General features: G+C 44.1%; 2 protein-coding genes across 3 annotated transcripts in view; one reads left to right on the forward strand and one right to left on the reverse strand.

Moving 5' to 3' along the window:
- The window catches only part of LOC133349510 (protein DENND6B-like), a 44,664-nt gene extending 33,510 nt beyond the window's left edge, over positions 1 to 11,154 (reverse strand). For both annotated transcript variants that reach the window (XM_061563034.1, XM_061563033.1), the window contains exons 1-6: positions 9,457 to 11,154; positions 7,767 to 7,805; positions 7,609 to 7,651; positions 5,465 to 5,580; positions 1,891 to 1,971; positions 240 to 345 (exon numbers count right to left, since the gene is read on the reverse strand). In XM_061563034.1, coding sequence (XP_061419018.1) covers positions 240 to 345; positions 1,891 to 1,971; positions 5,465 to 5,580; positions 7,609 to 7,651; positions 7,767 to 7,805; positions 9,457 to 9,690 — 619 coding nt within the window. In that variant the 5' untranslated portion in view covers positions 9,691 to 11,154. The remainder of the gene's footprint in view (positions 1 to 239; positions 346 to 1,890; positions 1,972 to 5,464; positions 5,581 to 7,608; positions 7,652 to 7,766; positions 7,806 to 9,456) is intronic.
- A 4,162-nt stretch (positions 11,155 to 15,316) lies between these two features.
- Positions 15,317 to 17,945, forward strand: part of LOC133349518 (sarcolemmal membrane-associated protein-like) — a 217,781-nt gene continuing 215,152 nt past the window's right edge. Inside the window, 1 exon segment of the mRNA XM_061563044.1 lies at positions 15,317 to 15,420. The gene's annotated coding sequence lies outside the window, so the exon portion shown is untranslated.

Consider the following 17,945-nt stretch of genomic DNA (forward strand, 5'->3'; position numbering starts at 1 on the left):
GCAATTGAAAGCAAAAGCCGAGGGCGCGTCTTATATTTCAGTGTGCGGTGAGCGTGCGGTGTGCGTGTGGGTAACCAGACTCGAATTACGTTAAAAGACACCGGAGCACAAGTTCTTCTGGGACGCGTCTTATTTTGCGGAGAGTCTCATAATACGGAGGATGCGGTCACACGGGAGCACGCGGGTGTGGGCAACAGCTCCAGGCGGGGAGAGACGGGGGTGGGGAACGGGACACCCACCAGCCTCCATGCAGGGCTCCAACTTGTCAAAGTACTCGGGGGCGATGAGGCGGACCACGGCGGAGTAGAGGCACAGGTAGGGCAGGCGGGTCAGGAGCACCACTGACTGAGGGCATGCGTTTGTGTGTGTGTGGGGGCAGGGGGGTAATGCACAATTAGAAATTACATTTTGACTTAAAACTTTCGTGACTGCAAGAATTCATATTCTTTCGGTAAAGTCACGTAGATAGAAAATAATAATAAAAATAAAATATGAAAAACCACGATGGTTTCGATAGCAACACAAGTGGTCGTCACCCCCCCCCCCCCTTCTCCTGATGACGACCGTTTGTGTTGCGATCGAAACGTCGTGATTTTTTAAATTTTATTTTTATTATTTTTTCTATCTACGTGACTTTACCGAAAGAACCAAATCATTAGAAATTATACAACGGAAACAATAGCAACGAGACGAAATAAAACCCAGGATTCATGAGGTGAATCGGGGCCCAGAATCCCAACAATTCATGGAATTCCTGCGGGAGGCGAATCCTTAAAAACCCGAATCAACGAGCTGGACTTGCGGGTAGAACCAGGTTAATTTTGCAAGCAAACTTACAATTCACGAGACACCCGGCAGTGCTGCACAGATGCTGCCTCTCTGCCACGGCTATGTGTCATGCAACCGTCCACTTGGTTCATTACGAGGTTGATTGAAAAGGATGTCCACGTGCAGGAGGAGCGAGAGGAATGTAAGCAGCGCTGGGCTTGAGAGACGGCGACGAGATTGTGGAGGCATCCATCCGGCAGTCGGATAGACAATGGCTGACGGCGAGTTTAACAATACGCCTTCATCCATAATTGAGGTTTTTTGGGTTAGATTGCGAAAGGCTACGTGTTAAACAAATACACCTTCAGTGCCTTTTTTTGGTTATTTCAAATGGCAGAAGCTGAGCACAGGTCAAAAAGGCTAAAGGAAAGGGCAAAAAAGCGGCCAGCAAATAACCAGTCCTGTTCAAGATGATTAAGATCCGATACATTCCTTGAGTTCACTGGGGCAGCTGCACACAAATCGGGTCCTCTTGGTCACAGCTTGCCCGGCAGAAGACTTTACGGGCGCTGAACTTGGGCTCCGAACGCCTCGCGTCTAGACGCACGCTGAACCTGGGCTCCGAACACCTCGCGTCTAGAGGCACGCTGAACTTGGGCTCCGACGCCTCGCGTCTAGAGGCACGCTGAACCTGGGCTTCGAACTCCTCGCGTCTAGACGCACGCTGAACTTGGGCTCCTGAACGCCTCGCGTCTAGACGCACGCTGAACTTGGGCTCCGACGCCTCGCATCTAGAGGCACGCTGAACCTGGGCTCCGAACGCCTCGCATCTAGAGGCACGCTGAACCTGGGCTCCGAACGCCTCGCGTCTAGACGCACGCTGAACTTGGACTCCGAACACCTCGCGTCTAGACGCACGCTGAACTTGGGCTCCGACGCCTCGCGTCTAGACGCACGCTGAACCTGGACTCCGAACACCTCGCGTCTAGAGGCACGCTGAACTTGGGCTCCGACGCCTCGCGTCTAGACGCACGCTGAACCTGGGCTCCGAACACCTCGCGTCTAGAGGCACGCTGAACTTGGGCTCCGACGCCTCGCGTCTAGACGCACTGCTGAACGCACCTTCTGGAAGTAGCCCCGGCGCAGGCTCTTGTCTCTCACTTGACGAAAGTAGACGTAGCCGTAGAGAAAGTGAGGGTCGCTCTACGCACGCACGGGTGGGAGAGGGGGTGGGGGAGAGTGACCCCCAGCACCGTGGCTCAAGCCCACTTGACTCCACGCTTTTGCCATCAACTCCAAAGCTCTCAACGCTGTGCATGATCGTTTAAAATATGTGCCGCGCAGAGGTCATTTGTAAAAAAGAAAAAATTCCACCGCTGAGCGAGGGCCTCCCCACGTGAGAGTTATTTGACCATACTTCACCACGCCGGTCAGTGCGGGTTGGTGTGAAGGCCGGCGGCGAGTGCGGTCCGTTGGAGCACCGTACGAATCGACAATGGATGTTTATGCACTGCCCTCTGCTTGATGAAACGAGCCCAGTGCCGGATTAAGCTAGTGCTGGGCCTTCTAGACTTAAAGCTTTCGTGACTGCAGGAATTCATATTCTTTGCAACGAAATTCATTTCTCTAAGATGAGGGTACTTTGCAAACCCACTGGCTATCAACAAAGATTCGTTCATGAAGCCATCCACATATACTGACACAGACACAATTTCCACCGAGAAGATGGGTACAAACTGAGGAATCATTGGAAGGACGTTATTAACCAGTTTAGGTCATAACTGGCTGTGATGTTCCCATCCTACCACCTTCCGATGTTAGTTGTTATTTTCGTCTCTCTGATTTTACATTAACAGGTTAATTTTCTCACACTACATTAACATGCAAATGTTTACCTGGCAGCCCTTTGATTGGTGGAAAACCCACCACCGTCGCAGTCGCTGCCCACCAATTACATTAGCATTGGCTGCTGACATTTGGGCTACGCCCATTTTAAACCTTTATAAACAGTTGTCCTTAGAAGGTGACCCCCCTCTTCCCGATGACGACCGCTTGTGTTGCGATCGAAACGTCGTAGTTTTTTTTTGTCATTTTCTTTTAACCTATCTACGTGACTTTACCGAAAGACCCAAAGAATAGTGCGAGGCCTGTAGCATATGTTATAAAGGGGCCCTAAATTAAATAAAAACCACGTAAATATTAAAATACAAATGTTTTACTTGCATAGTAAAGTAATTGTATTTTTTAATTTGCTATACAGCCAGGTAATATGACAAATATCTAACCTTAAACACCCAGTCGTTCGTAAAAGTTGAAGGCAGTATAGTACTATAGTAATAGAACAAGTGCAGAATCACTAAACTGGAATTGATAGCTTGAAAGCATTTAGCGCAGAGCCCTTGAAAGTGTCAGCTACAGATATAGTAGCTACTTATGTACAGTATATACTACATCTGTAGCTACTACATCTGTAGTAGCTACTTTTGCTACTAGGAGAATCCGGCACTGAACGAGCCGGCAGCTGCTTCACCGCACCCTGTAATGCCTTGTAGTGCGTAGCGGGCGCTCATGCGAGCACAATCCATGCTTCAACCCTCCTCGGCTTTTGAGCTCTGTGCATTTCGGGTGACTTTGTCAACGGTGCAGAAATCACATCGCAAGCAACAAAAAGAGCTGGCGTGAATGCTGAACTTAAAAACCAAAACTGCTGACGTGGAAAAGTGTTCATCTTTCAATGTTGCATGTCAGCTCTCTTCAGGTCTTTAAAGTGCCACGCCATAACGTGTAGTCTCTGACTGTCATCAGTCAATCGCTCTGTCGTCATTGACACTGCCTTAACGCGACAGAGCGAGTTAGGTTCGGTCTCAGAATAAGGCTTTATGGAGATCGTGGTACCTTTAACAAGGCAGTGTTAATGACGAACATGGAAAGTGGTTTTTGTTATGTGTGCTTGTCAAACAATTCCAATGTTGTCCCTCATGTCTTGAGTCAAAAAGCCACTCCAAGGTAACTTATAGTGGGACCCCGTTCCTCACACATTATCGCAGAGCATGTGCCAATTATCCACAAAGCTCGTAAGTCCGTGCTGAATAAGAATTCTTCCCGAAGAAGCCATATTTGAGGCCTAACTTAACGCCAAACGAAGGAGGGCATGACTACATTGTTCAGACTCTTAGGTTTTTTCAGTAATGTCACGTAGGTAAAAAATAAAATTAATAAAAGTAAGTGATTTATTATTTTATTTTATTTCTATTATTACTTTTATTAATTGTAAATTAATTTTTTTATTAATAAAAGTAAGTGATTTATTATTTTATTTTATTTCTATTATTAATTTTATTAATTTTATTTTTTTATTAATAAAAGTAAGTGATTTTTTATTTTATTTCTATTAATACTTTTATTAATTTTATTTTTTTATTAATAAAAGTAAGTGATTTTTTATTTTATTTTATTTCTATTATTACTTTTATTAATTTTAATTATATTTTTTACCTACGTGACTTTACTGAAAAAACCTAAGAGTATGAATCCTTGCAGTCACGAAAGCTTCAAATCTCGAATACATTGTTCAGAGCCAATATAATGCCGAACCCTGCAACCAATAGAAGCCGGAAGGGTTTGATGATGGGAGTCGGGTGATCGTAGCTCCCGAGATGAGCTGTATGAAGTACGATTTCCACGAGATAGGCCAGTGCAAGGCCGTGAATGATCGCATCAGAGAATGAGTGTATAGAGTGGCAAGGAGTGCCGAGTGAGCTTCGTGGAGACTGTGGTCCAGTACCAGTGTTAAGGGACGCCGAGAGGTGAACCCTTTCAATGAATTACTAAATAATCATCACCGCGTCTACCGGCTTGTGAGTTCAAATAGCGCGCTCGACTCTCATTGGCAAGGAGCTATCACAGAAGGTGCCAACGTAGGGTGCACAATCAATCTGATGGGAAGGTGGAGAAACATTAAAAATCTTCTTCTTGGTTCTTTCGGTAAAGTCACGTAGAAGGGAAATAATAAAATAATTAAAATAAAACATAATAAAATACAATTCTCACGACGTTTCGGCCACAACGCAAGCAGCCGTCTTCAGGTTTTATTTTTTATTATTTCCCTTCTACGTGACTTTACCGAAAGAACCAAGATGATGAATCCCTACAGTCACGAAAGCTTTAAATCGAAACATTCAAAATCTGTTGGGTCGTCACGGTCAATTTGAAACAACTCAATACAAACTGAGGGGTTTTTTGGGGGACCGTTTGGAGAAACAAAAAGGGGGGGGGGATTGGTGGAGAGTCGGGAAAGTTCGAGAACGGAAAAGAGGATCAAAGGAGCGGACAGAAGGGGATCGGGGCAGCGTCTGAACGGAGTAATTCCCTGGAGTGTTGAAGATGTGATGAATCTTCTTGGTTCTTTCGGTAAAGTCACGTAGAAGGGAAGTAATAAAATAATAAAAATAAAACATAATATAATAATTCTCACGACGTTTCGGCCACAACAATCCCTGCAGTCACGAAAGCTTTAAATCGAAAAAAGATGTGATGAAGTCCATGCTCACGCCTTAGCTCGGCGTCAACTCCTTCTCACCTGCCCGGGATGAATGAGCTCGATGAGATGAGTGGGTGCAAGTCAATGGGTGATCGCGTTCATCGTCGGTGTGTGAAGACCGACGATAAAACGTCGCAGAGTTGAGGATCTTCGTACCTGGAGCAGCGTAGGCAGGTGCTGCTCGTCTGGCCGCCCGTGTGCGTTGCGTGGCGACGCCTTCCAGCAAGCCGACCGCCGAAATCGGAAGCTGAATTGCGTGTCGCCGTGGCAACCTGTGTTAGAAACACACAATGCCTGTTCATCTTCTTGGTTCTTTCGATAAAGTCACGTAGAATGGAAATAACCAAATAATAAAAATAAAATATAAATTCATCTTCTTGGTTCTTTTGGTAAAGTCACGTAGAATGGAAATGACCAAATAATAAAAATAAAACATAAATTCATCTTCTTAGTTCTTTCGATAAAGTCACGTAGAATGGAAATGACCAAATATAAAAATAAAACATAAATTCATCTTCTTGGTTCTTTCGGTAAAGTCACGTAGAATGGAAATAACCAAATAATAAAAATAAAACATAAATTCATCTTCTTGGTTCTTTTGGTAAAGTCACGTAGAATGGAAATGACCAAATAATAAAAATAAAACATAAATTCATCTTCTTGGTTCTTTCGGTAAAGTCACGTAGAATGGAAATGACCAAATAATAAAAATAAAACATAAATTCATCTTCTTGGTTCTTTCGGTAAAGTCACGTAGAATGGAAATAACAAAATAATAAAAATAAAACATAAATTCATCTTCTTGGTTCTTTCGGTAAAGTCACGTAGAATGGAAATAACCAAATAATAAAAATAAAACATAATAAATATTATTTTGTTATTTCCATTCTACGTGACTTTACCGAAAGAACCAAGAAGATGAATCTCTGCAGTCACGAAAGCTTTAAATCGAAAAACACATTGCCTGTTGTTACCGCTGTGAAACTCCTCTCGTCCGAAGCCGTGAAGAATCTGATACTTCCACTATCCGCACCCCCAATCGATCATTCTAGATTTGAAGCTTTCGTGACTGCAAGGATTCACACTCTTAGGTTTTTTTCGGTAAAGTCACGTAGGTAAAAATAGATAATGCAAATAAAATAAAATAATAATGAATGAAAATAACTCAATTAAACCACGACGTTTCGGAAGCAACACAAGCCCCCGTCATCAGGTGTAACTGCTCCAGTAAAATTACTGCAGCGTGTGAAGTAATTTTACTGGAGCAGTTACACCTGATGACGGAGGCTTGTGTTGCTTCCGAAACGTCGTGATTTAAGTTAGTTATTTTCATTTATTATTATTATTATTATATTATTATGTTTTTACCTACGTGACTTTACCCAATCAATCAGCATAATATCCCATTATCCCAGTCACGCTTTCGTTTCTTTCCCCTTCTTGCTGCCGTTCACTGGAACAAACTCCCACTGCACCTGACATCATCTTCACTCACCTGCCTAAAAGCCCATCCTCCCTCCCCGTGACTGCAGCTACGACCAGCCGGACCACAACCCCTCCCTGACTGCTCCCGCCTGTTCTCCTGTCACCATAACTACACCACCACTTTTCTTAACCCCACTCTGTATCTCAACCTCTATCATCTTACGTACAATTCTAGAATTGCTGTAAAGCACCTTGGAATAAGGCGCGATATTAATCTATATAGGATAAGATGTTTGTACCTGTACAAAAGGAGTCCCTCAGAGGTAACAGAACGTTCAATCTCCTGTACTAGTACTTGAATTAATCCATGGTTAACTGTGCATGATTATTGGCTGTGACTGTAATTTTAAAAGACACAATAACTCAATGCAATATTTAACAACAACGCGGCCTTAAAATATAAAATATATAGCCGGTGACGTTTCGGCAAATGTTCCTTCTTCATCGCTCTCTTATGTGCTATACAGAAGGGCCATTGCCTGAAACGTCGCCGATTCTATATGTTTTTATTTAAAGGCAGTGTCGTTGATGAATGTTAGATTCCTTGGTTGTGCGTGTGCACCACAGTCAAAGTAACATCACCAACTTGCATTTGAAAGTTAGTTTTGTCTCCTCTTTAAAATAAAAGAAAAAGTGAAGACACTTGATTTCTATGCAAATATTTCGTGGAAAAAGGTCCCCTAATCTTGTGCCAACAGGCGGATCCCACTTCTCTGATGTCTGTACGTAGTTGCCTGGTTGAGGAGTCGGGCAGTGTTTTACTAACTAAGGCACCCTACTGCACGTGTGTGGTTCTCATCACTTGTGAATTCTACCTGAGTTGGAGTCCGGGAAGGCCAGGTAGCAGACGTTCATTTTCTGCATCAGATACAAGGTAATCGCACGTGTTCTTTAAAAATACTGTGCTGCGGCATGGACAATAGTGTTATAAATATAAAAACCAATTGTGTACGCTTATAACAAATGCACCCACCTCTTTTTCGGTGAGTTTGGCATGTGGTGGATAGATGAGCTGAAAAGAGGAAAATGTAATTAAGGTAGTAAAGCTTACGAAAAGGTTTCGTTTAAATATCTACAGAGCCTAAACAGAATCACCGTATAATCATTGGAAACCCCTTGATATGTAACACAATTGATGCTGTTTGCACACATCACATTTAAAACAACATACTTAAGTTACACTAAAACATGTATTCGGAAGAAAGCATGACAACTACCAAGCTAACAAGGAACCTCTGGACACCCCTCCCTTGAGAGTTTCATTGATGAGTGGTGATTAAGGTGATGCCGGATGTTGTAATCACTGTGTGAGCGTGTGCGATGTGAGTGTCATTCATCATGTTCATGGTACAGGCAACACTGACAACACAGGTGAGAGCTGCAACTGTCAATGTGAAAGTAAAGATGATAACAGAGATGATTTTTGCAAAAGTGAAGATAACAGTGGTGACACAGTCGTTATGTATCAACTATGATGATGTATTAACGATGACTGGTGATGGTTTAGTTAGTAATGATGATGAAGATAGTGGTGACGGTGTATCAGTCATTTCCGTGGTGATGTTGTACCAATAATGATGATGGTGAAAGTATGCATGTTGAACTTCTTTCGGAGGTGCGGGGGAAAGAAAACAAACCCGTTCTAAGCAAAGGAAGTAGGCTCGTAGTAATTGTTTCAATGATGAATGTGATGATGGTACACCAACGATAATGATTATGAGAGGAATAGTGTGTGTCCATGACGGTGGTGGTGGCGACAGCGAATCACTAATAACACTGGTCAACAACAAACATTTTTTTTCTGGCCTGGACTTTTGCAGCTGTTTTAGACTAATTTCAGGGTGCTGATTCCAAATCTTATCTCAGATTTGCTTTATCACATCTCATTTTTATGCTATCGGCATACCCCATTTTCATTGATTTTACCTGAAATTAACTCTGTCACTTATGATTGCAAGTTATTTCGAGTCAGTGACTGCTTTAGTGTTAAAATATGGTGCTGTATTTTTAGGATAGTGTGTTTATAATATCATTTTATGTAGATATGCACATTTATTTAATATTTTTCTCCTGCAGTTTTTAATTGAAATTACAATATTTGAATCAGCACCCAGAAATTACCTTGCAACCGTTGGAATACCTTATGCCAGAAAAAGTGTGTTGACCAGTGTTATTGGTGCTGCCATCTGTATCTGGTCTTGTGATCCCCCCCCCTTAACTCAGTTGACTGGAGCACGCTAAGACCTCTGGCAGGGTGTTTTCTTAAAGTGTTTTTTTGTTATCCCCTTAATGCACATTTCGTACCGTGCTGTTGCACTTAAGTGTAAAGCTCCGCTTAGAGTGATTTATGCAACTGGACACCGACTGGAACAAGCTGCTCAATGGATGTGAATATCTTACATCACGGTAATTTGGTAACAATCTTGGGACCGTTCCGAAATCGGCTTCTATGTTCTGACGTCCTTTAATGTTTTCTAGATACCCTCAAAAGTCTCTCTGAAAGTCTGATTTGGATATCTCAAAAACCTGATGTGATAGACAAAAACTGATGCTAGATTTGGAACCAGCACCCCAAAATTACCTTAAAACCGTTGGAATACCTTATGCCAGAAAGAAGTGTGTTGCCCAGTGTAATGATCACGATGCAGGCGATGCACCCTCACCTCTATGGCTTGCCCGAGCTCCAGGTCAAACGTCACCACGCAGATGCTGTGCAACCACGACGTGAATCTCTCCCACGGCCAGGGGCTGGGCTGCGAGCCCTCGATGCCCTCGGGGCTACACGGGCGCCCCCCGGGCACTGAGAAGCGTGTCTCGCAGGCGCCCTGAGGGCTCCCGGCGCGCCCTGCCCCCTCACTGGACAGCTCCCAGGTGCTGAAGTTACTCAGGCGCGCCATGGTGCACACGCTCGCCTACAAGCACTGGTAGTGCTAGAGTAATGACAGCCTACTCACTCTACAACTACACCGCTACTACTACAGCACTGGTAGTGCTAGAGTAATGACAGCCTACTCACTCTCTACAACTACACCGCTACTACTACAGTACTGGTAGTGCTAGAGAATGACAGTCTACTCACTTTACAACTACACCACTACTACTCCAGCACTGGTAGTGCTAGAGTAATGACAGCCTACTCACTCTACAACTACACAGATACTACTACAGCACTGGTAGTGCTAGAGTAATGACAGCCTACTCACTCTACAACTACACAGATACTACTACAGCACTGGTAGTGCTAGAGTAATGACAGCCTACTCACTCTACAACTACACAGATACTACTACAGTACTGGTAGTGCTAGAGTAATGACAGCCTACTCACTCTACAACTACACCGCTACTACTACAGCACTGGTAGTGCTAGAGTAATGACAGCCTACTCACTCTCGACAACTACACCGCTACTACTCCAGCACTGGTAGTACTACAATAATGATAGACTGAAGGCTCACTAATAACTGCCTCTGCAACAACTACCCCAGTGATCTTGCTATAGATGCATGTAAATAATAATAATAATGATTATGCTATATCGGTGACTAATGACTACTGTAATAATATTATTGATGATAACGAAGACGATGAATAATGAAGCTAATTTATAGGCGATATGACATTATCAAATATGCATTGTCACAATTAATATTATAAATTATTATCAGCTGATCACTGTAACTATACTAATCTGATTATTGTTATCGATAGTGGCACAATCCGATAATGAATATTGCAATACAATAAGTATTGTAATATGACCGCGGCTACTGTATGTAATGACTTTACGCTGACGCCTATTCAAATAATGAGGATAACGACGCTGTCACGATCACTGCTGCTACGATACAATTACGATGACTTATCAGCTCACCGCTTGCTACGAACACGGCGATGTGGCGTCACTACGCCCCACCTAAACAACACGGGCTTCAACGCTGTCGCCTGCCATCGCAGATTGAAGCCTCGCTTGTCGCATTCGTTTAAATAGGCGCACGCAGACTATAGGTACTACAACACTCCACACCACTCGTTGTCGTAACGTTAATCATCATAATAATAAAGCAATGTTTTAAAACGACAACGCTATAAATAGCCGCTAAAAATAGAACGCGCTTTGCTGTTATTCGTTCTAGCCCATAGCCGAAGCGACATTCCTTCTGAACGATGTTAACAAGAGCAATGGTGAAGGCAAGAAAATAATACTGGCTTACAACGACGACGCGTTGCTGGTAAGACGATGTTAAACGGTGGCGAGCTAGCGAGCGAGCTAGGGACGAGGAGCGAGGAGGAGGAGGGATGGAGGCTTAACGGGCGAGATGAGGATGAGATGATCTGTGATGTTGTCGCTGCAGTGGCCCGGGCAAGTGGGAGGGGGGGAGCAGCAGGGTGTGCGAGACGAGAGGCTCGTGAGTGGCTGAGACGAGGGCACACAGCGCCACGCAACGGTGGTGAGAGTGAGTGCCGCACCACCGTGCAACAAGACGCACTTTAATTTTATTTTAATCAGGGCGAAATGTCCCTGTCCTGCGCTGCAACTGTCATACAAACAACACACGCGTCGGTGAGGATGCGTTGGCAGTGGTGCAAAAATACAGATAATGCAGCAGCAACAACAACAAAAACCTTCAACACGTTCGACAATAACATTGTGGCCTTAAGAGTAAAATAGGCAACGTTTCACTCAACGACGCTGTTAGGGAGAAGGGTCATTACCCGAAACGTCACCGATTATAATTACATATTAAACTGCATGCACACGCATGCACAGCTATACACGAATGCACTGCATGCAATGCATATCCCAATGACACGACATAAGACATTTGCATAGAATCTAGCTATGCACAACGTAATGCATATTGCTTGCATATTAATACAATTCGCCCAATTGCATTGCATGCAAGTTATATGCGTGCACTGTGAATGCACAAATCTACACAATTACACTGCATGTAATGCACTCGCCCCAACTGGAGACATCTGTGATAAAGAGATTATTAGCTCATTGGTTTCCTCCAGTATAAATACTCTATTCTGATGTACTATAATGTGGATACAGATAATTATGACACTACACGCACACGTGTTTTTTTTCTTAACACAATTGCGGAGCATAGGTCCAAACCGTCAGACGACAAAGCAAACAAAGAGCACTTTGAAAGTTTGAATAAAGTAAACTCGTCTTCTTAAAGAGCTTGGGGCAAGTGACGATGCGATGTTTACACTGAGAGAGACGGCACGAGACTCAAGCGATCAGCCATCGACAGACGTTGTTCATCTGTGCCACGCTCACGACACACAAGAGCAAATAAGAGAGCAGCTGGGCCATGTCCACGACTAACCCGCCCAAACTCCACATGTGTGAGAAAGAGCTTCATAGCTCATCGGATTCCTCCAGTCTAAATTTCACGTTTGTTTTATGGTGAAAACCTTTTTTAACCTTTATTTTAAGGTGAAATTTAGACTGGAGGAAATTTCACCTTTGCTTCAAGGTAAAAAAAAATTTTCACCTTTATTTTAAGGTGAAATTTAGACTGGAGGAAATTTCACCTTTGCTTCAAGGTGAAAACTTTTTTCACCTTTATTTTAAGGTGAAATTTAGACTGGAGGAAATTTCACCTTTGCTTCAAGGTAAAAAAAAAATGTCACCTTTATTTTAAGGTGAAATTTAGACTGGAGGAAATTTCACCTTTGCTTCAAGGTGAACACTTTTTTCACCTTTATTTTAAGGTGAAATTTAGACTGGAGGAAATTTCACCTTTGCTTCAAGGTGAAAACTTTATTTAACCTTCATTTTAAGGTGAAATTTAGACTGGAGGAATCCGTCTAAATACAGATTCTGATTCTCTCACACACACACACACAAGGAGTCAATGAGATGTCAGCTAATCCACGTCCACTACACACAGTAGCCAATGAGAGCACAACCAGGTTATACCGAACACAAAAGAAGCCAACAGAGATCTGCTTGGCTACACCACAATATCTAGATTTGAAGCTTTCGTGACTGCAAGGATTCACACTCTTAGTTTTTTCGGTAAAAGTCACGTAGGTAAAAATAAAAAATAAAAAATGAACAATTAAAGGATCGAAATAATAGAAATAAAATAATAAATCACGACGTTTCGGGCGTAACACAAGTGTCCGTCTTCAGGTGGGACAACCACATCAAGAAACAATTTTGTTTCTTGATTTATTATTTTATTTCTATTATTTCGATCCTTTAATTATTCATGTTTATTATTTATTCTTACCTACGTGACTTTACCGATAAAACCTAAGAGTATACACCACCTTCTTGGTTCTTTCGGTAAAGTCACGTAGAATGTAAATAATAAAATAATAAAAAATAAAACATAATAAAATAATTCTCACGACGTTTTGGCCGCAACACAAGCAGCCGTCCTCAGGAGCCAATCAGAGCAACTGGGCCATGCGCTTACACACAATGAGCCAATGAGAGTTCGGCTGGACGACACCCACTAGAAACAAGAACCAATAGTAGACCAGGCCACACCCACCACACACACATGGGCCAATGAAAGGTCAGCTAACCACGCCCACTACACAGACGGGAGCCAATGAGCGATTAGCTGATCACGTTCACTACACACAAGGAGCCAATGAGACTTCAGTGGGTCCACTTTCACTATACACAGGGAGCCAATGAGTGATTAGCTGATCACGCTCACTGCACACAAGGAGCCAATGAGACTTCAGTGGGTCCACTTTCACTATACACAGGTAGCCAATGAGTGATTAGCTGACTATCCTCATTACACACAAGGAGCCAATGATAGTTCAGCTCGTCCCTGCTTACTCCATATAAGGAGCCAATGAGTGATCAGCTGGTCCACATCCACTACAAACAAGGCGCGAATGAGAGATCAGATGGACCATGCTTACTGCACACACGGAAGCCAATGAGCGATCAGCTGGGTCATGCCCACTACACAGAAGGAGCCAATGAGCGACCAGCTGGTTTACATCCACTACACACAAGGAGCCAATAAGACATCAGCTGGTCTACATCCACTACACAAGGGGCCAATGAGTGATAAGCTGCACGACGCTCACTACACACACTGGAGCCAATGAGCGATCAGCTGGTCTCCATCCACTACACACAACGAGCAAATGAGCGATCAGCTGGTCTATATGCACTACACACAACGAGCCAATGAGCGATCAGCTGGTCTATATGCATTACACACAAGGAGCCAATGAGAAACAGATGTACCATGCCCCCTGCACACACGGGAGCCAATGAGCGATCAACTGGTCTCTATCCACTACACAAAACGAGCCAATTAGCGATTAGCTGGTCTATATGCATTACACACAAGGAGCCAATGAGAAACAGATGTACCATGCCCCCTGCACACACGGGAGCCAATGAGCGATCAACTGGTCTCTATCCACTACACAAAACGAGCCAATTAGCGATTAGCTGGTCTATATACACTACACACAAGGAGCCAATGAGCGATCAGCTGGTCTATATGCACTACACACAACGAGCCAATGAGCGATCGGCTGGTCTATATACACTACACACAAGGAGCCAATGAGCGATCAGCTGGTCTCCATCCACTACACACAACGAGCCAATGAGCGATCAGCTGGTCTATATGCATTATACACAAGGAGCCAATGAAAAACAGATGTACCATGCCCCCTGCACACACGGGAGCCAATGAGCGATCAACTGACATACATCCACGACACACAAGGAGCCAATGAGCGATCAGCTGAACCACGCTCACTACACACAATAGTGTGCTGATCTTTAAAGGTGCATTTGAAATTTGTTGATACTCCTACTGATGCTCCTGCTGTTGTGGAGTGACTCATGCAGCCAGCTATGGCTGCGGAGTTTGGTGGTACATGTTGTTTTTTGTCGTTTATTGTGAAATTTCGGTCACAGTTCCTATGATCACTGTTACATTGCGTATGGCTTTATTTTGGTGATTTCGAAAACGTTTTTTGGTTTGGCCATGTTTGTTTGTTGTATTACGGAGATTAGAATGGTGGCTTTAATCTAAGTTGTCTTGTGGTTGTTGTTTGACTTGCATCCCACTGGTATTTTTGCACAGCGTTGGTGTATGGTGCTTTTTTTCTGGAAGACTTTGGAGTTTTTTCCTGGATTTTTCTGTTTACGCATAGTCACTTTAAGATGTTTTCTTGTTCATGTTTTTATTTTTTATTTTTTGCGGTTGCACCCGATTCAAAAGCCCAATGGCTCACAGGGCTATTACCAAATAAATGAAATGAAAAAAAAATGTATTTATCGATCAGCTGGTCGACATCCACGACACACACACCGGAGCCAATCAGCGTTCAGCTGCACCACGCCCCACCACGAGACACGCGCGAGGGAGCCGAGGAGAGGCGAAGCATAGACCCCGCCCCCTAGACGCGCGTGAGCCAATGGGAGTTGGCTCCGCGCGCGGGCCAATGGGAGCGCGGCTCGGAGTCTATATAAAGCGGCAGCCGCGGGTGCGTCACGCACAGAAGGCGGCGGAGGAGGAGGAGAAGGTCACGTGGGAGACACGTGCCGAGGTTCGTGCCGAGGTTCGTCAATGCGCACAGCAGCAACAGCAACCCGGCATCGTGGTGCAGCAGGTAGGGGCTATCGTTAGTGGTAGCCGCAGTTGCTTCGGTAGCAACAGCAGCAGCAGCAATAGAGAAGGTGGCAGCAGCAGCAGTGGCAGTGCGCGCCTACGCTCATTCATTCATTCACTCGCCACGCGAAGCGGTCACTTGCAGGGGGGCTGTGTGTGGGAGGGGAGAGCTGGGGGTGCTGAAGCAGTGGCAGCAGCAGCGGCGGTGTCAGTGACAGCAGCGATGTTGACGGTGATCACAGCAGTAGAGAAAGCATCATCATCAGTAGTAGTAGCAAGAGCAGCAGCTGGTGTAGCAGTGGCTGACGTCTCTAGCTGCAGGCGGTGACTGCGAGCGCGGTGTTTCGTTGACAGCAGCAAGAGTAAGATCTGCAGAAGCACTTTGTCTGCATTGTGTGTCAACACGCAAGTTTACATCAGTTATTACACCTTCCTAGGTGTATTTGTACGCGCGCGTGTGTCTGCTAGACGTAACGGTACATGTTAATTTGATTGGTTCTTTCGGTAAAGTCACGTAGAAGGGAAATAATAAAATAAAAAAAATATAAAACAATACTTTAAATCAAAAGTAAATGTTAACTGCGTAGTGGATGCTGTGGTGTATACGAGTGAGTTACGGTATTTTAGATAAATATCTTGCACGTTCATCGATTTACAGTCCTGCGCAAAATTTACACGAACACAGTAGCACATACTTTAAACGCACATATGTCAACAAACGTAGTGCATAACAGTGTAATACATACATCTTACTCGGACACAGTTATTATACACGTACAGGACTCCACACTTTAATTCAACATTAGTCTAAACACGAGTTGTGTTATGTTTTAATCACCTATTCGGAATGTATAACCTCCCGTTTCGCGCCGAGTATGTTTAAAGTGTGGGAATTGCTATCAGTGTACCTGTGTTCACCACAATATATACATGCAAATGCGTAACATTTGGCTACTAATGTAATTGTCATCTCTTACGTGACATATCGGCAATTGCACGAGTGTGCACTCGTAGGAGATTACTCCTTTAATAAGTACACGAAGTACAGCGCTTGCCCGCCAGTGTTGGACACTTTATTACTCACATCAGAGGCGAATTTGCTGCATTGGAACAATTTTATAGCTCAAGGAGACCGATTCAAACTAAGGAACGGAGCGTTACCACACGACTCTATATTGGTTTATTGGTTGGGTGGTGAGGGGGAGTTTTGCTGGCTGGATTCCTGGCTGCCTGGCTGGATTCCTGGCTGCCTGGCTGGATTCCTGGCTGCCTGGTTGCCTGGCTGCCTGGCTGGTTTCATGACGTGCATGCGCAGATCTTAGTGGTGATCAGAGGTCGCAACCGGGTACCCGATACCCGTACCCTACCCGATACCCAGCTACCCGTACCCGGTCGGGTACGGGTACCCGTTTGCGACCCTGGTGCGGCCGGGTACGGGTAGACCGTGAGTCACTGGTGAGTAACCGTTTGTCACTCATTTCCCAACGTCTTGTCTCTTCTCACAATTCAAGTTCCTAGAATCAACCCACCCGCGCCTGCAACATGGCTTCATCCCAGAGGTCGCAATCAGGTACCCGATACCCGGTCGGGAACGGGTAGGGTACGGGTACGGCCGGGTACGGGTACCGGTTTGCGACCCTGGTGCGGCCGGGTACGGGTCAGGAATCAAAACCCGTTTGCGACCTCTGGTGGTGATGCCACCATTGACCAGAATTTTTTTTACTGAGGATTTGGATTGTGAGTCGAAAGTTCAATCACCCAGTCTCATGTACTGCATCATGCTTCCGCTTATTACATTTTTAGTTCATTTAGTTAATTATTTTTTTACACGTATTTATAATATTATTTTTATACTGAGTGTCTGCTGCTGCTGCTGTGTCCTGTGCAGCGCTTTGAGATCCTTGATGAAAAGCGATATATGCATGGAATTATTATGATGTATGTACATTGCATGCAGTGGAGTTCTATACATACAGGGTGATCCGTGTATAGATACTCCCACTATAATAACAGGGATACATTACAGACAAAACGGCACTTTCCAAGCCTCAACGTGTCTTCCACCAATCTCATTCCACTCGTTAATATGATGTAAGCCATCGCCTTCACAATTTCAGTCGCCTGTTGAATGGGAGACGTTCAGAAATCAGTGGTGTGTCTATTCGTGGGGCACCCTGCACGTGCCGAATATTTAGGGCTACTCGGAGTGAATTGGGTGTCTCCACTACATGTTGATTATTATACATTCACTGGAACATTGGCATTTTTGCAAAGACATTATCAGGCGTGTGTGTTTGAACTAATTATTAATACACACTTATACAATGTCGGCAGAATGGAACGTTTTAAAATGGGGTTGCGTATTACATGAGAGTTCAAATTATCAATTTGTATCCTGCATTATTATAAGGGTACTTAATCTTAGAAATAGAAAAAGTATTCGGCAGTCTGTTCCTCCGGAAAGAGTGTTGAGACTGGAGCTTTCCCGGATATAGAGAGGGCAGAATTATTACAGGGCTTGAATGC

This window comes from Lethenteron reissneri, chromosome 30, assembly GCF_015708825.2.
Source record: "Lethenteron reissneri isolate LAM-NWPU_2019-01 chromosome 30, ASM1570882v1, whole genome shotgun sequence".
In the NCBI taxonomy this organism is placed as follows: Eukaryota; Metazoa; Chordata; class Hyperoartia; order Petromyzontiformes; family Petromyzontidae; genus Lethenteron; species Lethenteron reissneri.